At 38.0% G+C, this 24502-nt stretch overlaps 1 protein-coding gene across 2 annotated transcripts in view; it reads right to left on the bottom strand.

The window, feature by feature from the left end:
- Positions 1–15455, bottom strand: part of LOC103156847 (transient receptor potential cation channel subfamily M member 4-like) — a 20474-nt gene extending 5019 nt beyond the window's left edge. The window contains exons 1-23 of one of the 2 annotated variants that reach the window (XM_016664664.1): positions 15226–15455; positions 12080–12141; positions 11833–12010; positions 10734–10914; positions 9589–9758; positions 8230–8407; positions 8042–8106; positions 7734–7967; positions 7359–7461; positions 7160–7281; positions 6769–7068; positions 6369–6470; positions 6119–6247; positions 5434–5563; positions 4857–5002; positions 3837–3949; positions 3630–3746; positions 2452–2498; positions 2139–2377; positions 1942–2057; positions 1159–1291; positions 909–1083; positions 348–513 (exon numbers count right to left, since the gene is read on the bottom strand). In XM_016664664.1, coding sequence (XP_016520150.1) covers positions 348–513; positions 909–1083; positions 1159–1291; positions 1942–2057; positions 2139–2377; positions 2452–2498; positions 3630–3746; positions 3837–3949; positions 4857–5002; positions 5434–5563; positions 6119–6247; positions 6369–6470; positions 6769–7068; positions 7160–7281; positions 7359–7461; positions 7734–7967; positions 8042–8106; positions 8230–8407; positions 9589–9758; positions 10734–10914; positions 11833–12010; positions 12080–12141; positions 15226–15288 — 3269 coding nt within the window. In that variant the 5' untranslated portion in view covers positions 15289–15455. Of the gene's footprint in view, positions 1–347; positions 514–908; positions 1084–1158; positions 1292–1941; positions 2058–2138; positions 2378–2451; positions 2499–3629; positions 3747–3836; positions 3950–4856; positions 5003–5433; positions 5564–6118; positions 6248–6368; positions 6471–6768; positions 7069–7159; positions 7282–7358; positions 7462–7733; positions 7968–8041; positions 8107–8229; positions 8408–9588; positions 9759–10733; positions 10915–11832; positions 12011–12079; positions 12142–12206; positions 12283–15225 lie in introns of those variants that run through there. The other variant, XM_016664665.1, reaches the window with a different exon arrangement.
- Between the last annotated feature and the right edge of the window lie 9047 nt (positions 15456–24502).

Genomic DNA, 24502 nt, shown 5'->3' with positions numbered 1-24502 from the left:
AAACCCAGAATCACTTAGTTAAACCCAGAATCACTTAGTTAAACCCAGAATCACTTAGTTAAACCCAGAATCACTTAGTTAAACCCAGAATCATCTGGTTAAACCCAGAATCACTTAGTTAAACCCAGAATCATCTAGTTAAACCCAGAATCATCTGGTTAAACTCAGAATCATCTGGTTAAACTCAGAATCATCTAGTTAAAGCCAGAATCATCTGGTTAAACTCAGAATCATCTGGTTAAACTCAGAATCATCTGGTTAAACCCAGAATCATCTAGTTAAACCCAGAATCATCTAGTTAAACCCAGAATCAGAGCCATCTGATGGTCCGTTCCTGGTCCACCGACCTGAACATGGCAATGAGCAGGTTGATGAGCAGGATGTTGGTCACCAGGAGATAAATCATCAGCAGGATGACCACCAACCAGTTACCGTTGAGATTTCTGCACTGCTCAGCACCTCCATCAACCAACGTCTGGTTATCCGTGCATTCTACATCCCAAACTTTTTTAACTGAAGCACAAAAACAAACACACAAAAAAACACAGAGAAAAAGTAGTTATGTTTCATTCTATCGTCAATTTACTGTTTATCTGGGTTTATATACAAACCCAGATAAACCAGTGGACAGACAGACAGGATGGATGGATGGATGGATGGATGGATGGATGGACAGACAGGATGGATGGATGGATGGATGGATGGATGGATGGACGGACGAAGGGGCAAAAAGGAAAGATGCCTAGCTGCGTAAAGGGTTCAGGGATTATGGGACAAATCAGAGGACATCACCATAGTACCTGGTGGAAAACCTGATTTTTTTTCTTTTTTAGTACTTTTCCAGACATGCATAAAATATCAAAATTAAATTCCAAAATGCTATAAAATCCATGAAACGCTCATCTTACCATCGACCTCCTCCACAGGAATCTGACCGTAGATGTGCAGGTACGGCCTGTAGAAAACTCTGCGAAAGATCCGATCGAAATTGGGATCGTGGCGGTAAAGCAAAGCCTGATTGGCCACTCCGTACGCCATGATCCAAACTCCCAGGAAGAAGAGGAAGAAGAAGACGTCTTTCATCTCAAAAGAGAAGAGAGAGGCGTTTTGATGCAAAATGAAGTGCAATCACAATAATAATTTGGAAACTTTGCTCACCATTTTGCCAACAATGATAATTTTTGGTCCCAGCCGTTTGTGAATGGCAAAAATGTGAATGAGACGAAGGGTGAAGACCATGAAGTCCACACACAGGAGTTCCCTTCCATACTCATAAGACCATTCAAACATCCTGAAATAAATGTTAATGCAAACATAATTACTGTGACAGCAGCGCCATCTGGTGGTCAAACTTTAAAACACACTTAAGGGTTACCTATCATGCTTCCTTTATCAGGTTAGAATAGGTTTATGGCTGACATAAAGCATGTTAATTACATTTTGTTTTTGCACTAAATCTTTGTTAGATGACTAGATTTTAGTCAGATCAGTTCTGCCTGTTTTGAGCACATAGAGCAGTAAAACCGGCTGACTAAATGTGCTGGAGATCTGTTTGGTTGCTAGGAAACGGGCTTGGCTAGGGTTGCTAGGTAACGGCGCAATGTCTGCTGAATGTGACTTAAATATTGGAAGGTTTTTCAGACATCAAAATAAATTAACTAAGTGACTAAAAACTGACTGGGTGGGAAATTTTAAGCAGTTAAGAAGAATAAAAACGTTCAAAAGGTGATTTTTTGATAATAGGTCCTCTTAACACAAAATAAATACTGCAGTAACAGCACCATCTAGTGGTCAGCCTTTAAAACAACCACATTTAAACCAACAGAACAGAGAAAATCATTTCTCAAGCTTTCTATGTCAACAATAATAAAAATGACTTTAGAAACTTTTGTTGTGAAATGGAAGAACATAAATAAGTTGAAATTAATTCAAAGTTCACACCTGCAGATTAATCCCAAGAGGAAAAGAGTTATAGCAAGAATGTCAAATTTATTCCACACATCCTGAATGTAAACTCTGAGCCTTTGACGCCATGTCATCACGTCTGAAAAGAAACCCTGGAAGAGCAAAAAAATAAATAAACAACAGATCACCTTATTGGAAAAGCATCAGAAAAATCAGTTTAAAGAATTCCTCACCTCTCGTATCTCCTCACACACGATGGTGAAAACCCAGAAGTAGAGCAAACACTCCGACACGGCCAGGTTTGAAGGGGGCGGCTTTTTGAAGTCCAACAGCAGCACAAACGCATACAGGATGAGAAACAGGAAGTACATCAAGACGTTCCCCAAAAACGCCGTGACAGGAGCAAACCAGAACTGGCGCCAGCGGGACAAGATGAACGGGCGCTGCGGCGGTCTGTAGGGTTCAGGAACGCCTGCGTCGAAGCAAAATGAACATTAATGATGTCTGAAGTGTTTTCCAGTGACGGTGTCTGCAGAAGAGCCTCACCTTTGATGCTGGGACTCCTGGGGCTGGAGAGCTGGCCGTCAACTTCACTAATGAAATGAGAGATTTTCAGTTCAGAAAACAGCAAAAATGTGAGATAATAAAACCTCTGAGGGTTGAAACAACTAATCAGATTAAACGTAAAGAATCGATTATTGTAACCAATGTTGATTAATTGTTAATTGGAGTACATAGACTCACAAGAGAACATTTCCTGAAACAACACACTCAAAGCAGAAATTAAGAAAACAAAAGTGTTCAAAAGACAAAAAACATTTTGCAACATTTAAGATATAAAAAACTTCCGTCTGCAAATATGTTCTACACAAAAATCAAGTGGAATAGTTTTAGCTTCACCAGATTAAAACTTTGCAAAAACTAAAATAAAAAATCTTTAGTAATCAGCTAATGTAAACAACAAATCATCCCTGATGTTAAGTCGAGCAGAAAGGACTGAACTTTCCAAAAAGGATTTGTTTTACTGCACATGCATCAAAAAGGTCAAGTGTTCACTCAAGGAATGAAGATAATCAATAACATTTTTAGTTTTTTATCTAATGTATTTCTAATATTATACAAAAAAGGAATACATGAAAAATGTGCCAATATTTTTATTCGATTTACCATCAGAATAATTTAACTGAATCATTAGTTGCAGGTGTATAGATGTAACATCATTTACAAAGAGAGAACCACAAACTTCCATTTATGTTGTTGACATTAAAGTAGCATGTAGAGTTGAAATGGAAGAAAAATGACATGAGGTTTTCAAACTTTTTGGAAACTAAACTAAGGAAAAGTCTGACATGCATATGTGTTCAACCCACTGAATCAAAACTCTTTTTAAAAATCAATATTAGGGAATTATTTACTGTGGTATAATAGGTCAGATTTGAGCTCTGGGTCTCTGCAGCTCCTCCAAAGTTTCCACAGCCCTCTTATCTGCTTCTCACAAACAGACTCTATTCACCTGGTACCTGATTGCACTGGATTTTATTTAGGGGCATTATGGTAAATGGAGGTGAAAACATAATGTACACTTTTCAGATTTTTATTGGTGAAAAAATTTTATAGTTGCAAAATGCCTAAATGTGAAAAGGTTCCTACTCCTGCAGGGAAAAAAGTTTTTTTGATGAAAAGGTCAAATAAGCAAATATAAAAGAATAATAATTAAGCCTTACATGTGTTTGATGTCAGAGAAAGAGAAGATGGTTGTCCCGTAGTGATTGTCCGAATCCCGACTCGGGTCTTCATCGCTGCTACTTCCTTCCTCCTCCTCCTGTCGGTTCCCGTTTTCCCTGGGTTGGAAACATTACAGGTAAACCAAGGTTACCGTGACGCCGACTCATTTGGAAACCTAATATCAACCGTGATTCTGCAGATTTTACCTGAAAGAAATGAAGTTTGTGTAGCAGAGGAAAGGGCAGAAAAAGGTCAGCAGCAGCTTCCAGACGGCCGTGTCTCTCTGCATGTCGCCCCACCAGATCTGGGACAAAAACGACTGGAAGGGAAAAGAGACGAGGTCCAGTGGGATCATCATGAAGAGATGCAGAAACAGGCTGAGCTGCTGTGGTTAAAGTGTCCAAAGTGTGGGTCAGGGGCCATTTGTGGCCCTTGCACTCATATTTTTGGAGTTTAAGAATGACACAAATGGCACAGAAAGTTTTTATTTAATGCAAAATTATTGGTGACAAATTAAGATATTTTTGCAATAGAAAATTGTATGTATTGAACAAAGTGTTTTATTAACCAATCCCACCACATCTATTCAGAGGCTGACTTTGGTGCACACAAATATATTCAGCTAAATTTGGCTAAATACAGCAAACATTTTCATCATATAGTAAATTTCTATTTATTTATTTAAAGTAAACCTAAAATAATTAGTAAACTGGAAGTCTTTTTTAAATAATGAAAATGGACGAAACTATGTTTTGGATATTCAATAATTTACACGTCTCTTTCCTATAAAGAAATCTGACTCTTTATTTGTTTAAAATATTAAATGCTCAGTTTGTTTCTTTGGTCAACAAGGACCAAATCGTAATTCACTGCATATTATTTACAAACAGGAATATTTTTTGTTTGAAACATTTCCTTCACCATGTCCAGTTGGTTTAAAAATGTCGGTGGTTCCACCACCTGATGTCAACAAAAACATGAAAATGCAAAGGAGAGTCTGGATGAAGATTTACTGGAGGAAAATGGAGCTCATGTTTTCTCCGTTACTGATGAAATGTTTCAGCACAATTTAAAACCAACAGCTAAATTCACAAATTTAAATAAAAGTCTTCAAATGGAAAAAGTCTGAATGGAAAGAACAGAACAGATCGTTTTGGACAGACAGCAACATTTTCTTCACCAAGTCGCGGTTTTGCTGTGAACCCAGATAAATAAGGATGACGCACCTGGACGCCGTCGTGGCTGAAGAAGATGCGCGCGTCGGCGCCCATGCCCATCTGCAGGCAGGTGGTGCTTCCCCAAACGGGAGATTTCCTGATCAGCAGATCGAAGGAGCGACTTTCATCGCTGCGATAGCAAGAGCTGAAGATATCTTTGACAAAGGGAGGAGGTTAGTTGGCCTGGTTAGAAACAGATTTACTGACGACACGAAGGCATCACAGTTAAGAGTTTAAAGGATGAGAATAATCTGAACAAACCGCAACCGACGTGTTAAAATTCATGCAATTCCTGCTAATTTTATGAATAAATAATCTAGGAATGTTCTGATGAAATTCCAAGCATCAATTTTAAATAATCGGTATCAGAAACCCTGACTAAATGACATTTCTTCCAAAAAAATAGCAGAATTTTCCACAAAATAAAAATGCAGTTTTATGGAGTCAATGGACCTTCATCACTGAGACAAAAACCATTTGAAGTTTGGAGTCGTTTCCAAATTTAGCAGACAACTAAATATTATTTCTCAACATGTATTTTAGTGTTTGGCTGAATTAAAGTGGAGCATGTTGGTGTCCGTCTCACCGTGTGCCAGGTTCTCAAACGTCTGGGCCAGCTCTTTCATGGACAGTTTGATTTCGGTTTCAGACTCCAGCTTGGACAGCTCTCTGAGCATCTTACAGCCACTCAGAGCCGTCAGCACCGACTCGCCTGCCTGACAAACACGGGAGGACAAGCAAAGACGTGCAGCAGTTTTAGAGAATATTATTTTTTCAGGTCCATACAGTTGTTTATTTCCAATAAAAATGGAAAATCTGACAACGCAAGAAATGTTTCTGATACACCAAACTGAAAAAAAAACAAAACTAATGTTTATATAAATATTTTTGGTTGTCCTTAAAAACAACCTATTTCTCATTTACAGATGTCTAGCATCAATATAAAATGCTGAAAGCTGAAAGATTTTAAAAAATAACTAAAAGCTGCAGAAAGTTGTGCATAAATCATAATATGTTGGGTATAACGATGCACCTAAATATCGCTTCACGGTTCTGGGTCAGTTTCATATGAATAAATACAGTAAATAAGCTGAATGAGACAAATAAAAATGATTAATGCAAATTTATTCTTAATCTTTTAAACAGAAAATGAAACAAAAACGGGACAGAAACCACAATTCTTAGTTAGCATGTTAGATCTGAAACATTTCAACTTTTTGTCCAACAAAAACAGGTTGTTATATATTCTTGTTTTGTGTCAGAAATTTTACCATCTCCCAGAAGAAAGTGGCCATCTCAGTACGGTTCTGCAGAACGGCCCAGATGAAGAGCGAAGCCCAGGGGTAGAAGCAGCGCTGGTTCTGATAGGACCGATTTTCACACAGCAGCCTGCTGACATGCTGAGGAAAACACACAACGAGACCCAAATACATCCATTCACAACAGCTGAGATTTAAAACATGAGACATAAAGGTTCTTATCCAAACACTAGACAAAAACACACAGGAAAACCAAGCGTACCTTGACAGCTTTCCTTCTAGAGCTGATTTGTGAAATGCCCAAAATGTCGTAGTAGAACGGCTGGCAGGTATCACCCAACAACAAATCCAGGACTCCTGAAATCTAAGAATATGGAAAATACAGTTTCATCAGTTGGTGTTTTATCCTCACGTAATTTTTGTAATAGAGCGATAGAGAGAAAAACACCACCATGGGTATCTTCATGTGTCACAGCAGTATAAACAACAATGAAAAGCAATCTAAAATATAACAATATTTAGAGCAATGTGCTGGTTGTACACAGTCAGAAAGCGGTTGGTAAGAATGACCTGCGGTACCTTCCAGTCGGCTGCTGAAGGAGTTTTTTAAGGCTCCCACTGTCTCATGTGATTTAATATCAATGAAGGAGGTGGAAACTCACCTCGAAAAGGGTGATGTCTGTCTGTGACCTGCTCTGAAAGTCCTCTTCTGGCCCTGTGAAAGGGGATTTTGACTCGCTAGTTGCTGCAGGCACAGTTGCTGCAGTTCCAGTTCTGACCACTAAGCGGCGCTGAAGCAGCTGATATAACAGCGTTGAATCGGGAACGGAGCGGTAGAGCTGCTCCAGTCTGCCGTAGGTCAGGTATTCAGTGATGTTTAGACCGTTCTCAGTGAAAAGCTGCACAAACTGGGGCTTATCATTGATCAGGACGTCCGTCATGGAATCCTTCAGATCCTCATACTGTTTGGACGAGAATTACATTTTTATAGCCAAGAAAAAGGTAAAACGATTGAAAGAAAATGTAAAAAACACTGCATTTCTTTCCATTTACCCTCCACTGAATGTCTCCATTGAAAAGTTCGCTCTTGGCAATGTCAACCCTGTTCCATGCAACAGCGAGTTTCAGTTCTTCATTGTACGGACTGGCCTCAACCGACGTCCGCTGCTTACTGGCTGCAAGACAAACGGAAAACAATCATGTCTGACCACATAAAAACATCTGCAGGTTTTAGTTTTAAAAGTTTCCCCACCTCCAACCAATGCCTTGAGGAGGACTGTGTCAAAGTCTGTGGGACTCTCCTGCTCTCCGTAGTGGATTGAAATCAAGTCTCTGCATTGGTAGATGCTCAGAGCCTGCAGACAGAGACGTCAAAATTAAAAGAAAACTGTCCTTCATCAGGACTGAAGAATCAAAGAAGGACTCCATCAGGAAACAAGAACTGAAGTTCAACCACCTTCTGTCCCGACCTGTTTGGGCAGCTGGACCAAAACTCTCACCACAAGCACTTGGGTAAATATTTTCTTGGTATTTTCTTAAATGTGACCTATTATGTTTCGAGTTGGACATGCAAAGAGCAGAAAGAACCACTTCCTCTTTAGGTACAGAAAAAACAAGCAGAACTCACACGCTCAACAAGTTTGTCAGACGCCGATTCTGCAGGGAAGTGCTTCTTGACTCGCTCTGCGACTTTTTCTTTCAGATCCACACTGGGACCGGGTTCGCCGTCACCTTCACTGCTGGACTGGAAGCCTGGGGCAGCCGACACGTTCTCCAGGAGGTCAGCGACGAAGTCTGCCAGGCCTCCAGAACCGGCCAGCACCAGCCAGGGCATGGAGTTCTTCAGCGACAGATCCATTCGCTGGCAGAGACCAGAAAATCCATGATTACCACATAAACCAAGGCAAAACGACAGCAATCAAGTTGGCAATTCACCTCTAAGCTGCTTGTGTCTCCTGATATCAACATACAAAGAACAGGGATGTCAATTGTTCCGCTACCTGTTAAGAAAAATATTCATGTTACCCAAAAAGGTCAGAATAGTTCAAATTACAGATTACTAGAAGCCCTTGGATTATTTTTCATCATTTCATGCAAATAAAGTAAATCCATATATTTCTTACCCCATATTCCTGTGCGCTGATGAGAAATGTAGTCCTCCAGCTTGGCTCTGAAGACGGTGTCTCCTCCTCTGCGGCCCACACTCCCATCGTCCACCAGCAGGAAGGACTGGTAGTTGTTGTCCAGACAGCAGGAATCCCGAACCGGGTTCTGGACGTAGTACTTTGCAGGAAAGCTGCCCTGCTCAAGAAAGCATCCATGATCATTTATTTCAGATGAGGAACCTACAAAATTAATGAATGTACCATTTTATCTGCAGTGAGTATAAATAGTGGAGACGTCCCTGAACAAATGGCAGCTTTTAGTGATGCACAAAATGGAGACAAAAGCATTACAGAACCTTTTCCACCATTAAAGGGGATCCATTATGTTTTCGTGAACAGATTAGGATAGAGCTATTGGTGATTTAAAAACATCTTCATTACATTCTTTCCATAAAATCCTCCTTCAGTAATGAGATTCCAGTCTACTCAGTTCTGCATGTTTTGAACTGTTTTAGAGCGTCTTGTCACTTTAAATCCAAATAATCTGCTGCTGGCCACGCCCCCAAAACCCAATGTTTACACTCGCACATGAAAACGGCTAAACAGATGCGCATTTAAACAACCGCACACTCTTTGAAAAGCAAAAGTGGAGCCTCCTGCACAACCAACAAAATTTCAGTAAGTGGTTTATAGATCATAAGTCAACAACAAAAAACTTTTCCAGCAGCCATTGTACAGTGGTGAAATCAGCTGACCACAAGTCCTGGAGCTCCTTGCGTTGCTAGGTGATGGGCTGGGTTTCATTGGGGTTGCTACGTAACAGGCAGCCACTTTGCCTCAGTGCGGTTGTGATGCTCTGTTAGCAATGTGTAGGGTTGATTTTGTTTTCAATTTGTGTCCATTTTCTGTTTGTGTTTTGCCGTTTTGTGTAGCTGTGGAGACAAACACCATGACGAAAGTTCATACATGATTGATTTCAAGTGCTTTGCTTTCTCTTTTCAATGTCTTTTCCTTTTTTTTTCAAATAATTAATCATATTTGAACTTCCAGCTTCTGAAAGCTTGGAAAACAGTTGTTACAAACCGACCTAATGTGGAGCTGATTAAGACAGAAAATTAGTTTTCAAGTCCAACAGGTCAAGGTGGTATGTTTACTTTACGTTTTGTATTGTATACTTTGTGAATCATCTGTGTTTTTTTATTAGTTCTGCAGCGTACTTGTGGTGTAAAACAGAGACTGAAGATATACTCGTGTTTGTGAACAAGCCAACATAAATGCCTTTTACAAATGAAGGTGAAAATGTTCAGTAAACATCACACCTTCCTGCAGAGCATAGAAACCTCCAGGGTAAGATCATGTGACTCTTAAGACAACAACCTTGGGGTTGACGAGCTGCTCCCTGTTGTGCACTATTCCCCACGGAGCGACGCCCACGGCCACCACCTTGTTGAGGGAGTCGGAGGAGGCTGCAGTGGCGTGATCTCTCACCGCCTCGCCAACACACCTGCCGACGCCTTCACGCAGTCCTGTTGTAATAATCCACGCTCCTGGGCAGGGACAGTTCAACATTATGTGTTCAATAAAAAGCCTAAACAGGAGTCCATGACAAATCAATGTCTCTAAGCTTGGTCCTTATCTTTCCATGAAAGATGTTTAAAGTATATCTGAGCCTTTTGGAGATTTAATCAGCCTAATTCTGCAGTTTTGTCAGATTTTTGTCTTCCGTTTGTTTGCAGCCGTGTGTGAAATAAGCGCTGTGATCAGCTGATTTGACTGTGCACTGTAAAAATCACAAAATCTTACCAAGTATTATTGCTCCAGATTTTAGTGCAAATATCTCAGCACACTTGAAATAAGACCAAACCTTAGAAGTAGCTTTTCGGCAAAACATAGGAGCTTATTTAGAGTCAATAATTCATTAATATTGATGAAAACATATTTGTTCTACTGGCAGATTATTTCACTTATAACAAGACATTTTTCCCATGTTATGAATGAAATAATCTGCCAATGTAACCAGTACATTTTAATCAATATTAAGGAATTATTGACATATCTTGTCAAAATGCTACTTGTAAGTTAACTTTGTCTTCTTTCAAGAGGACCAAGATATTTGACAAGAAACTAGAACAAAGATGGTGAGTTGTTGTATCTTTGAAGTGCAAGCAGTTCATTAACAAGCAGATCATTGCTTTCATCTATGTGATATAAAATCGAAGGAGAATACACAAAAGTTAGAGCTTGTAATGTTGGACAGAGTGAAAATGTGGTATAAATGCTTTTAGCGCTGCACAAAGTGATATGATACAACAGCAACGTAATACTTAGCATTTCTGTGAGTTTTCAAGCTGATTGTGTGTGAACAAAATGAGTAAATAAATGTAAATGTGTAAAAGGTTCCTTGTCTAAAAGGACATTCTGTTCTGGATTATAATTGACTTTCCCAATTTGGAGAAAAACGTCTCGCTGCCCCTTTTCCATCTTTTCTGCTCTGGTTTTTAAAGACCTCGGTTTACATTCACCTGCTCTTTGTGCTGCTTTCACCAGTCCCTGCCTGAGGACTTCTCGGACCCAGGTCTTCACCTTCGTTCTGCCCTCTCCACCCACAACGGAAACCACCAGGTTTGGTACGGGAAGATGCCAATGGGTCCTCATCAAGTTGTAGACCATCGACGGCTGGGTGTCCCACGACAGGCGCAAGAACTGACAGAAAGAAAAAAATCAAAGAAACCAGCACACATCGGAGCGAGGGGTCAGACATGAGGTCAATAACAGGTTTACACAAATTTCTTACAGACCTGTGATTGTTTGATACACTGCAGAAACACAAAATCTTACCATGTAATTTTTGTCTAGTTTGTAGTGCAAATATTTTAGTATTCTTGAAATATGACAAATCAAACTTTTCAGCAAGAAATATGATCTAGTTTTAAGTCAATAATTCAATAATATTGATGAAAAAGGTCTAGTTCCTTTAGCAGATAAATTGACTTATAACATGCAAAAAATGTCTAATTATAAGTGAAATAATCTGCCAGTGAAACTAGAACTGGGTTGCTAGGTAACGGCTGGGCTTGGCTGGGGTTGCTAGGTAACGGGCTGGGCTTGGCTTGGGTTGCTAGGTAACGGCGCCAGTGGAACTAGCTTTATTGACTTAAAACAGTAGTTTTAAGTCAATAAAACTGAAAACTATTGGAAAGTTTTTCTGGAAAGTTATTTTTAAGTTAAGTTTGTCTTATTTCAAATGCGTTCAGATATTTACACTAAAATCTAGACAAAACTACGTGGGAGGATTTTGTGTTTTTGCAGTGTATTAGGCTTTTCCACATAGAGCCAATTTGCTTCGGATCACTTTTACAAATAAAACCATAATTTAACAACTGGATTTTGTATTTACTCAGTTCTTTTTCTGATAGTAAAAGTAGTTTGATTGTCTGAAACAGAATAAATCCACAATGGGAATTTATTTACGTGAGTGCAGCCACAGGTCAAAGGTCAGGAATCTCCAATGTGTTGACAAATTCTATAATCTCTCTTGATAATTAGGTCGTAAGATTAAGACAAAGACATTTATTAACCAACTCTGATAGGATTTCTTAAAGCCAAACAGAAGGGACCCACTTGGCTGTGTCTCTTGCTGGCTCCTGCGAACTGAACCTCTCCAAAAGCGTCGGTCGGGTATTCAGACGAGTGCTGGGCGCTGTCCCAGCGGTTCACAATGGCTGTGCTGAAGTAGTCCCCGAGCGCCACGGAGGAGTGGGCGTCTCTCGCTCCTCCACACTGACACAGCGCTCCATTACTGACACAAAGAGATCAGATGAGGGTCCGACATCCACACCGCGGCACGTAACCGTCAGGCTGCACTTACCTGAAAGAGTCCTCCACAAAGGTGGTGCAAACTCTCTTCTTGTAGATCTTGGCAATCCAAGTCTGTAAAGATTTCAAACAGTTCAGGAAGCTGAAGTGAAGCGTTTGCAGTTTAAACCCACTCTTACCCTTTTGTGCATGTTGCCTGCAGGGAGTTGAAAATGCAGCAGAGAGCAGAGAATGTCTCAAGCTGCAGAGTCAGGCTCGACCCGAACACCTGAATGTGACTTCTGACGGGGCGCTGCTGATTTGAAAGGAATCTATGAAGCAAAGCAGCAGCGGACGTCCCCGACTTAGAGGCTGATTTTCTTTGATTATAATTGACTAATCAATTATAATAATTAATAGTATAGTTAATTTCTTTGATTATAATTGAGTAATCAATTATAATCATAGTATAGTTAATTTCTTTGATTATAATTGACTAATCAATTATAATAATTAATAGTATAGTTAATTTCTTTGATTATAATTGACTAATCAATTATAATAATTAATAGTATAGTTAATTTCTTTGATTATAATTGACNATAATAATTAATAGTATAGTTAATTTCTTTGATTATAATTGACTAATCAATTATAATAATTAATAGTATAGTTAATTTCTTTGATTATAATTGACCAATCAATTATAATAATTAATAGTATAGTTAATTTCTTTGATTATAATTGACATAATCTAATAAAATTATACATATTTTGAAAAACTGCAAAAAGCACTAATGTTAAATATTCTTGATCTAATTTCAAGTGAAATAAGACAAAGCTAACTAATTTTTATCAACATATAGGAGTTTGTTTAAAGTCAATAATCCTGTCATGCATAGCGGTCACTGCAGTGTCTAAAATGTTTTATAGATATCAGTCCACTGATATCTAAAATTTGTGTTTCTTGTGGATTTTTATGTGATAAATGCACATAGACCACCGGTCAGCACCATAGGATGACCAAAGATGTCCTCTGTGTGATTTGGGGGAAACTGAGAGTGAAGAGCACTTTTTATTTTACTGCCCTACTGGTCATCCACTGCAAGTGCAAGAAATGTTTTTGTTAAAAAACTTGACAAATTTCACAAACCAATGAAAAATGCCAACTAACTCAGGAATATACAGTCCCTCCTTCTACTGTAAAAGAATCTGGCAAGTAAAAAAAAAATGTATTGTGACAGAAAATGGCATAAACAAAGTACTGCGCAGGTATGTGCAGAACAATGCAGAATACGTTTCTGACATGAGCTGACATGTTAAGCATGTTGGGTCTGCTCCGTTTAGTTCTGCGCATGACGCGGAACATGCAGAAGCCGTGCCAACTGGCAACAGTCTGGCTGCTGTGAGGAGTCAAGTTTCTCGGAAAAGTTAACTCTGCATTGCACTTCTATCCAGTGTTTTACAGTCAGAACAATAAACTTAATGTTCAAGTACACCTTGTACACTAGATTATTTATTTATATTTTTGTAATAAATGCCAATAAAAATAACTTAAACTGGTTATTCAATAATATATTAGTAAAAAAATATTTAAACTCAAATTATTAGAAATTCTGCACACAATCGTTATGATAAACTGAAGAAAACCAATGTTTTCTATTGAAGCATCTTTTTAAATTGATGGAGTCAAATGAGATTAAACGACAGATGTCAGGGTTTCAGTGTGTTGGAAGAATATAAATGTGCAAAACAGAGGATTTGCTTGTCCTTGAAAACTGGAAAAATTAACCATTCCTTAAGTCTGAACAAGAAAATAGAGGAGCCACAGGAAAACCTGAGTTTAATATTAATATCTCTGCTGTATGTGTATGCCATGTTGTGAAGGCTGCAGGAGTAAGTTATTTAACCAGAGAAACAAACTTTACTGATGGTATGCATGATGATAACAGGTGTGATGTCATTCCCAAAACCTCATAACCAACTAACCAAACCTGTCCTCTTTATTTGCATGCAGTTACTTTTATTAAAACTGCATGGTTTACAGGAAAAGCAGGAAATAATAAAACAGTCAGAAGACCAGGGAAGACTGGGATGGTTCCATTATCAAAGATCTTTAGCGAGCATTTCAAGTTGCAACAAAACTACAGTCTGGTTGATGACTTCGAATGAAATTGCTACAAGTCCAGGCCGTTCCAGGGAGACAAACTTACAATTTGATTCATCAGAACGCTGAGTGAAGAAATAAAACACAAAAATCCAACAACAAATTAGTTATCCTCCTGCACAACTCGCATCTAATCTAAAAAAAGATGGGCATTTCTTACTGCTTATCTGCATTAAAGTCTGAATTGTGGCATTCAGATTTGTTTGTTTTCTTTCTTTTTTTTAGTGCCATTAATCTTCTTCCATACAAATGCAACTTCAACGCTTCTAGATCTATTCAAAAAATGTGTAAGAAGTCGCTTGTTTTATGTTTACTGATGTTAGCAAATATGTTAGTGTAGATTTTAATTAAACCACTTGACAATATCTTTCAGAGTATTTAACTGTTAACAGATTAAATGCTAAAGAAATTCAAAGGACATTTTTTAATGTTTGTTTTCATAGTGCGTCTTTTAGTAACAAGTATCAAAACATTTCTTCTTATTTTTAAAATGGTCAAAATGTTATTTAGGAAGCCTGAATAAGTCTGAGGTGAACAGTAACGCTTATAAATTTGCTAGTTTTATTGTGCGGCTTGACTTAAACGCACCATGGATTTAGAACGAAGCCGTAAATCACAAAGTAGAAGCGCAAACAGATCCCGGCACAACACCTGCAACTGATTAAGCGTGGTCTCTGAAGTGTAAAACCGTTTAATGTGTTGCTGGTCGGAGCTTTTATTCAGTTAACTGCCCAAGGCGATACGTCAGCTAACTTCCGGTAACTTGTTGGACAAGTGGTGTTGAAGATTACGCTGGACTTTTACGTTCCCTCCGTAATGACGCCGCTACAGAGACGTGGGTTTCCATAAACGGAACATTGTTATTACCGGTGTCGGTGACAGTAAGTAAGTGGGTGAGCGAGGTCCCGACAAAGCTAATGTTTCTCTACTTTCGAGACTCTCAACAATGAATACCACAGCTGAGGACTCGTTTCAATTGTTCTTTTCCATCACCGCCGTCATGACACACCTCGCTTTACTTGTTTAGTTGCTTCTCTTAAAGGTTTACCCACCTGGTCTTTCTCAGATTTACTGAGCTTGTCTGTGCTTCCTCGCACTTCTCCGGTATCTTTCATCTTCTCCTTCCTTTGATTTCCGTCCTTGTCAGTGGGAAGTTTTGTAGAGGAAATCCCTCGAGGTTAGGATTTCTCTCTGGCCATTTCCCTCCAGTTCCTGTTTGTATTGTCTCTGCAGCCAAAGAGGAAAAACGAGGTGCGCTGCAGCCCAGACACACCTAACAGGTGAGGGCGTGGTTTCACAGCTCAGCTGTTTGTCTATCGAACTCCAAAAAAAGCGGCGTGGCTTGAAACCACAGGCATTTAAAAACAAATGACGTCAGCTGCTACCTTTTTGAGTCCACTTCCTGACATAACTGTAAATACAGATCTATTAATTTCATAAATTTTTTACTACTTTAGCTGGTTGTTTACATCAGGTGTATGGTATTTGTTTATGGTGTCACAGTTTTGAAGACAAAAGCTTAAAATGAAACAATTGTTTGTCATTTTTGGTTGATTATTCTGACGATTAATCGAATAGTCTTATAAAAAATGTCACATTCTGCAGATTTTTCATTTAACCACTTTAGCCTTTTTTTAAACATTAGATGCAAATAATCCATCCCCTCCCCTTTTTTAAAAACAAGATAAATATTTTATTACCTAAAATACAACAGCATTATTTTAATAATTTGTAGATAAACTGATTAATTTTTCAATAATTGGATTGCTAATGGTGCTTATTTTTCTATTTGTGTATTTCGTGTATAGTTTTGGTTTAATCACTGCTCTGAGTTTATCTTTTAGAAAATAATATTTTTTTCTGAGTCTGCATAATACTCAAGTTAACCATTATTCGATTACTAAGTTAGTTGATGATTATTTGAATTAATTACATTTAATGTGATTAATCATCCCAGCTGTAAATATGTATTTTTGTTAAAACTGTGTCGTAATTGGTGAGATTTTCCCTGAGATGATGAAAGCTGTGGAGTAGAGAGGATGTAGCAGCTGACACGGCTCTGTGGAGCCACGCTGGAGATGGACGACCCCTGTGGACCGGCAGATCAGGGCAGCGGCCCAAAAAAGAGGGGACCGGACCGTGGCCTTCAACTAATCCTCTGAAGGAAAGTTTATTCTTGGACTTTGCTTTCACTGGTTTCCCTCAGTGAAATACTTCTCTGACGCCCACCAATTCTATTTCTAAAAGTGAATTTGTCTCTTTTGTAAGTGAGAAAAAAAGGTAGGATTTTTTTTCAGCCAGCTGATCCAGCAGTGCACAGCAGAAACTGGGTCCACCACTTCTGTGGTTCTCATTAAAGGAGTTTCAAACCATAGAAATAATATGGTGGAAATTATTGGGATGTTTGAACCCATAACTTTTTAAAGCCTTTTACAAACTGTGTAAGGTACACTTCAGTTGTATTTTTTTATTTTTATAAAGTAATAATTATATTTTCTAAGCTATAAACTTCTTACAACAGCTGACACACATCACACATGAACAGCTCCAGAACTGCAGACACCCAAATAATATTAAGGAAATATTATAAATATTTTACCCCACATTATTTCTATTCAATATAATGTAAATAAATAAGGTATAACTTAAATAAATACATGAAAACTCACCTCAAAAATAGTGATTTGTGTTATTGGTCTGAGTGTACCGTCACTTTGGACCATCAGCGGCTGCAGGAACTGTTGTTGCAGTTCCAGGTCTCACCACTAAGAGGCGCTGAAGAAGCGGAGCTGTTCCTGGATGTTCACGCTTTTCTCATTGAAAAGACGTAAAAACTGGTTTTCATCATTGATGTTGTTTTAAGTCATTTTATAAATGAAATATTAATTTGTCAGTGGAACTAGAACTTTTTCATCAATATTAAGGAATTATTGACTTAAAACGATCTCCTGTATCTTTCTGAAAAGTTACTTGGAAGTTAGTTTTCTATCAAATCTACTAAGATAGACTTACTTAAAGGGTTTTATGCTTTTTTTAAGATGGTGATGAATGTTTACTTGAAAGCTCATTATAAATGTGGAGGACTTTAACTCAGGTCTTATGAGGAAAATATTAGATTTGCCCAACCTGGGAAAGTATTTTGAAGACGTTTCTTAAAGGGGACTCACTATGCAAAAATATCATTTTTATGTGGGTTTCTACTGCTTAAAAAAATACCCAACCGGTTTTTTTTTTATGCAAAAATATCATTTTTATGTGGGTTTCTACTGCTTAAAAAAAAACAACACCCAGCCGTTTTTTTAAAATGAATGTTCCTAAACCTGTTGAGTCTTACTGTAACTAGAGCTTCTGGAGCGATCTGTTTAAACTGGTGCCACTATACTACCTAATCCAGGTGCCACGCCCTTTTTCAGTTAATGAAGCAAATCAAGTGAGTAGCCCTGCAGCTGCATAAGAGCCACACCTGTTAACAGTAGCTCTCTCTCTAACAATGAGCTCTTGTTATCAGGCTGGATTAATTTAGCAGCTCAACATGAGCTCCAAGGGTGTTGTAACCATTAAAAACCTCTAGAACTGTGTGCCATTAGTTTTTACAATCACTAAAAGAACTATAAATTAAAAAACGACATTCATTTGATTGTCCACACTTTATCTTAGAATTTTTCATGATGCTTTATTTAGCCAGGTTAATCAACAGCATAAACTCAGTAATCAATAGTTTTATTGATTTGAAATTAATTGCCAAGTTAATTTCAAATCACATATATTCAATCTACTGTCTTTCCCTAATCTGTGTTGCTAATTAATGAATGAGCAGTTCGACTCAGGCTCAGATGATCTCGGTGACAGAGGTTTGCTTCTTCTCTGCAGAGTCCTCCTCTGAATGGATGTGAGATGTTGTTGTCCTCAGTGTGGCTCAGCTTGTCATCAGCTGTGGAGTCTGTAGCCACAGTCTGTTGCAGCTGCTGGAGATCTTTGGGAGAGTCGAGGACAGCAGTCCAATCAGGAGCCAGGGCTGTAGGTCGTGTCTTTCCGTGGCTCCATCCGTAGGTTTTCTGTCTGGATGTCTGCAGCCGGGGACGAAGCCCTTTGTTCCCCTTTTCAGAGTCTTTTATACTTTTTCAACAACAACAATTTCAAAGTACCTCTATTTTTTTTAGTTTTGTCCTGAGCCTAACTGATTTTTACCTTTGGCTTACTACAGCACTAAGGTTACAATGTGATTCATCTTGTACATTTCACAATCATATTATTATTTAATCACAATAATCAACAGTAAAAAGATTACAACCACTTCTTACATGGGCCTGTTTCAGTAATAAGACTCTTTTCTTCTTAATCACCATTATTTTATTCTGTGCATGAAACTGGAAATATCTCAACATGCCATCCGGCCCCGTCTGGCCCCGTCCGGCCCTAACGGCCAAATCCATGCGGGTCCTTGGCCTTCGCTCCCCCCTTCTCCCATTTACCGTTGCTGAGTCGGTCCTGGTTGCGAATGCGACAATTCGTGGATGTGCATATTCTGCGAAACGGGACTCGACGGAAACGTAACTTTTCATTCAGGGTGTCACTGAAAAAAAAAGAAGGAGATCAGCTATATTACAAATTAATGATCAGGTTGAGTTTATTTAACATAAATCTAAAATAAGGAAGGGATTAAACAAAGGAAGACTGGACAACTTAAACTGGTTGATGTTTGAATAATACGGTTTGGGAGCGTATGCTCTCTCCTTGACCTCTGACCTGTGAGTCTGGTCCTCTCTCAGGAGGCCGGCATCCATTCCAGAGCTGCAGAAACAAACAACGTGGTTCAGCTTTACAATCATTCAGCTTTGATTTTAATGATTACATAAACCTCTATGCAGTAAGACTGTCAGTTATTAACAAATAGTTTTTATACATTACACTGCAAAAACACAAAACCTACCAGGTTTATTTGGTCTAGAGTAAATATCTTAGTGCTACTGAACTAAGACAAAAGTAATTTAAACGTAACTTTTCAGCAAAATATAGGCGCTTGTTTTAAGTCAATCACTTTAATCAGGATTATTGATTATTTCACTAACTAGTTCTTTTTAAATAAATACTAAGGAATTATTTATTTAAAACAAGTTCCTAAGTCCTTCTGAAAAGTTGTAAGTTAGTTTTGTCTTATTTCAGTGTAATAAGATATTTGCGCTAAGAACTAAACCAAAGACGTTTAGTGAAATTTTGTGTTTTTGCAGTGTATTAATTTAACTGTGAATACGATAAACTGATGATGAGCAAGTATAACCTTAAAATGAATATTCTTCAAAATAATCAGTAGGTATTTTTAATAAAAGTGTCTTAAAACTGCTTATTAATAATTTTTAAAGAGCTTATTGCTTCATTAGTAATGGTGTTTTTAGCATTATATTGATATTTTATGGGAACGTCTTGCCTTATTACATTATGTACATTAGCAGGGAGTGAGATGTTGCTGACCTTTGACCTTCTTTCAGTGCCGAGGCAGAAGTCAAAGACACCATCAGCAGCAGCAGCAAAAGAAAAGTAATCCCCATTCTGTCGTCACCTGGAATGAAAAAAAAGATAATCTGAGTTAATTCAGAAGTATGGAAGACAATTAGTGCCACTAAAAAAAGACAAAGAATTATTATCCTCAGAATTGTGACTTTAATTCTGAGCAAAAAGGAAAGAAAAATCTGACATTTTTCTCAGGATTCTTTTTCCCCAGTTTATCTCTAATCATCTTCCATAGCAAAGAAATAAAGCTCACTTAAAAAAGAAAAATAACTTCATACTTACAGAGAAAATGTGACTGTTTTCCGTTGCTTCTTGCAGAAACTATTGGTAGCGTCTCTCTGACTGTTGGCTTCCCCGGTCTGTCACTGGTCCTCTTAAAGGCCGGCGGGGTGAGGGGGGCGTGTCCATAAATGTCGTTTTAAATGTCGGCCGTTCGTTCATTACTGGTGTAATGAATCAGTCACTCTGGCAGCTTTACTCTCTGCTTACAGGAGCCATGAAGGCAACATAAATAAACTATCCTCAAGCCAAAACATCCCAGCACTTGTTCTTCATGTGACCTTGCAGGTTGCGATGTTTACATTGATCCCCTACACACACACACACACACACACACACACACATACGCCTCCTCCATCCCATCCCTCCCTCGCTTCACTTGTTTCTGAGCAATTGTTCCAGAAATTACTGGTCCTTCACTCACATCCACCTCGCCTCCAACTTTGTTTGAGAGAAACAGGAGCAGCTCCTTGATCTCACAGCTGCTCTCAGGTTTTGCAGTGATCATAAAACAAACCACAGCAGCCAGAGTTGTTTGCTGTCCCATGGATTTTTTTTCCCTTTATTGAAATAAAATCAAAAAGTGGACAACACAAGTATACAGATTGTCCATCCATATAACGGCCAGGAGCCGTCTACATCAAATACAGTTTAAGCTGAGGTACACATTGTTTTGCATGCCTGGAGGCAGTAAATTCTAGATCCTGCAAGTTCTGCCTTGCAGGATCTTGTTTTGCTCAATTATTTTTGTTCTTAAATCTCCCAGAGAGAGATAAAAAATGAAGAGGAAAACATGTTGGTGAACAGAAGATGATGATCTATTCTAAAAATCGGACATTCTCCTGCACAAATTGCTATTTTGAAAAAGTAACTTTGTGGCTAAGAGCATGTAAATGTCTCAGCAGATAAGCTGTGTCTTTTGTGAGGACATACTGAAACAGTTCAGAGCCACCGGATAGGTGAGAGAATCTAAACTGTCTTTCAGCGCTGCATCATAGATTGTAGGGCTCTGATAAATGTCCAGGCATGACGCTGGAATTCAAAAATGTGTCGGAGAGGTCAGCTATAAATAATAAATTGTCATCAGGTGGAATAGTATTGGGGGTTTGGTACTGTTTGAGCTGGAGTCTAGAACCTCTGATGTTTTTATCAGGGAACAGAGGGACGTGTGCAGCAGAAGGTTTGATGCTGGCAGCTTTAAGAAACTCAAAGTCAGGTGCAACAATTTGTACCCCAAACTCTGGCTCTGGTTGAACTGCCTGCTAATCATCAGAGCAGGCGGTTCAATCAGACTTCTGCTGCATCCAGAGCAAGAATGGAAGACGAGCTCCATGACTTTCAATAAACATCCCATTGAATTCAGCTCAGAAACATTTAGTGTGAACAGGACATTATCCTCAAGCTTTGCAAACTGTCAGCTGCATTAAAATACACATTTGCCTTAATAACACAAGAGTCAGATCAATGTAACACACTTCCATCTCAAGATACAAAACATGCCGCTAAGCATTCTGGGAAATAGTTCCCACTCCTGTCTTTTTCTTCTTTCAGTTTTTTTTAAGTTGCATCCGACACGTAAATGTTTGTCCAGAGAGGCAGAAATGGGTTGTTTCGTTCTCTGATTGTGCAGGACAAAGCAGCTCTTTACCGACACCTAGTGGCCATTCTGCGTCACTGCTTGATGAAGAAGCGTACGCTGCGTGAGGACGCCGACGAGCTGCAGGGGTGAGGAGAAAAATAATAAATAAAAAGCCAAATAACTAAATAAATAATACAAAATAAAATATGATGGACAGTACAGATGTGAATAAGTTTGATGGGAGGAATTTCATATAATATTCTGACAAATGTTTTCTAAACAGTTAGCAATTATCAGGACTAGCATAGCACATTCATTATTAAAGAATAACATATTTTGTTATTGATTTTAATGATTACATTACTTGAAAGTTCTTTATAAATGTGGAGGAGTTTAACTCAGATCTTGCAGGGAGAATATAAAATTTGCACAACCTGGGAATGTATTTTCATGCCATTTTATTTAAAGGAGACGTATTATGCAATACAATTCACATTTTGCACATTTTTATTCTTTCATTTGGGTTTCTACAGCTTCTAAACAAAATAGCCCAACTGCTTAAAAAACACCCAATTGTTTCTTTTTTCAATAAATTAATGTTTTTTGGTGTCTGGAAAAGGAACCGTTTCACAAACCTGCCACTCACCTAGTAACCTTCGCTTAGCTTGTTGCCTAGCAACACCAGAAAAGCCCAGCCTCGTTACATAATAAACAAAAAATGTTTTTATGTTTTTACTAAAGGCGGGTGAACTACAGGTTCTGTATGTGTAAATATTTAGTTCTTGTACTGAGCTGAACGTTTAGGTCATTTCTCACCCAGAGGATATTTTGGGTTTTAAGTTGTTGACAGAGGGAAACACACACACCCTAACACTATAAAATATCTCACACTCATTGTTTTTCCAGCGTTTGAATTCTGGATTAAATGTTCCAGAGGAAACCTTGAGTTTTATTCATTTTCCTCTTGTAGATGCAGCTGCTTGAGATTAATTTAAGACACTTCCTGCTTTCAAAAGCATTGATTTAAATACATAGAAACTTATAAATAAACTTTGAATAAATAATTGATCGAGCTACTGTTTGAAAACTAGGATCAATTGGAATGTATGTTAATGAATTTAAATGTTTTTTTTGTAAAGAGCCTTTTGAATTGCTTTCATATAAATAAACTGAATTATTTTAAAAAAATAAAATGTCAAAACATGTTTGTTAAATGTAGGTAGAAATTAATCTGTCTGGATTTAAAAATCACGTAAATTAAATATTTTTACTGTTAAAACAGGGGGAAAAAACTTTAATTTATGTTGTGAGGGATACAATTCTTTATGAAACACAAAAATGTGTGTTTTCTACACCAAAATACAACATTATTTACAGCTTTTTAAAAACATTACAATAAGTTCTGGTTTGACATTATCCTGCATAATACTGGTAAATAAACACAATGTAATGTTTTTTGCTTTACAGAATTTTTCTCATGAGTTTACTGACTTTTTATACAGTTTAAATTACTAAAATAAATACACTTTTCAGTGATAATGTAAGTAAATGCGATACATTTGAGCAGTACCAGGTAGTTGAGACACATATATTTAATTCTGAAACATTGAGACGCTGCGTCAGTCCTTGTGAGCTGCTGCTCTTCGGCGCTACCGGCCGTATCCGTACGGGTCGTTGGCGTCCTTCGACCCCTCTTTCCCTTCCGTCTTGCTGAGTTGGTGCAAAGAGTTGCCCAGGTTGTGAAGGAGACACGTCCCCAGCTGGCACACTGTCTTGTATGGGAGTCGACGAGGGCGTAACTTCAGGTTGTCACTGCAGAAAAAAGAAGTTAAACAGTTAAATCACAAATGAATCATCAGGTTGGGTTTATTTAACCCAAACAGGTAGGAGGGTTTCTGTTTCTACCTGTCTTTGAGACTGGACAGCTTAAACTGATTGACGTTTGAATAATACGGGATGATCTTCGGTTTGGGAGCGTATGCTCTCTCCTTGACCTCTGACCTCTGAGTCTGGTCTGCTCCCCCTGAGAGGTCGATATCTATTCCATTCCTGCAGAAACGACACGGTGTGACGATGTGGTTCAGCTCACAGCAGTTACAACCATTCTGCTTTGATTTTAATGATTACATAACCCTCTATGCAGTAAGACTGTCAGTTATTAACCAATAGTTTTTATACATTACACTGCAAAAACACAAAATCTAACCAAGTATTTTTGGTCTAGTGTAAATGTCTTAGTGCAATTGAAATAAGACAAAAGTAAAAGTAATAGGAGCTTGTTATAAGTCAATAATTTTCATCAGAAATGTATTATTTCACTTAAAACTATAACTTTTTAAAATCATTTTTAAAGAATAATTGACTTAAAAGAAGCTCCTAAATCCTTTGAACAGTTACTTGTAAGTTAGTTTTGTTTTATTTCACATGTAATAAAATACTTGCGCTAGGAACCAGACCAAACTTCCTCAGTGAGATTTTGTGTGTTTGCAGTGAATTAATCTGTTAAAATAATAACATTAAAATTGATTCTTCTTCAAAATAATCAACATGAATTCAAATAAAAGTGCATTAAGACTGCTTATCAATAATGTATAAAGAGTTCATAGCTTTATTAGTAATGGTGTTTCAGTGTTACATTATTATTTTATGGGAAAGTTGTGCCTTATTACAGGGAGTGAGGTGATGCTGACCTTTGACCTTGTATCAATGGGGAGGCAGAAGTCAGAGACACAATCAGCAGCAGCAGCAGAAAAATAATCCCCATTCTGCCCTCACCTGGAATAAATAAAAATAAATTATTATCGGTTATTACCATGAAGTATGGAAGACAATTAGTGCCACTAAAAAAAAACAAAGAATTTTTCTTCTGACTTTTGACCTCAGAAAATTAAGGTCTGAGGAAAAAGAAAGAAATTATTTTTTTTTTTTTAGTTCCCCCAGTTTATCTCTAATCATCTTCCATA

Source organism: Poecilia formosa, unplaced genomic scaffold, assembly GCF_000485575.1.
Source record: "Poecilia formosa unplaced genomic scaffold, Poecilia_formosa-5.1.2 Scaffold504, whole genome shotgun sequence".
NCBI classification, from domain to species: Eukaryota; Metazoa; Chordata; class Actinopteri; order Cyprinodontiformes; family Poeciliidae; genus Poecilia; species Poecilia formosa.
This window is presented reverse-complemented; position numbering and strand designations above follow the sequence as displayed.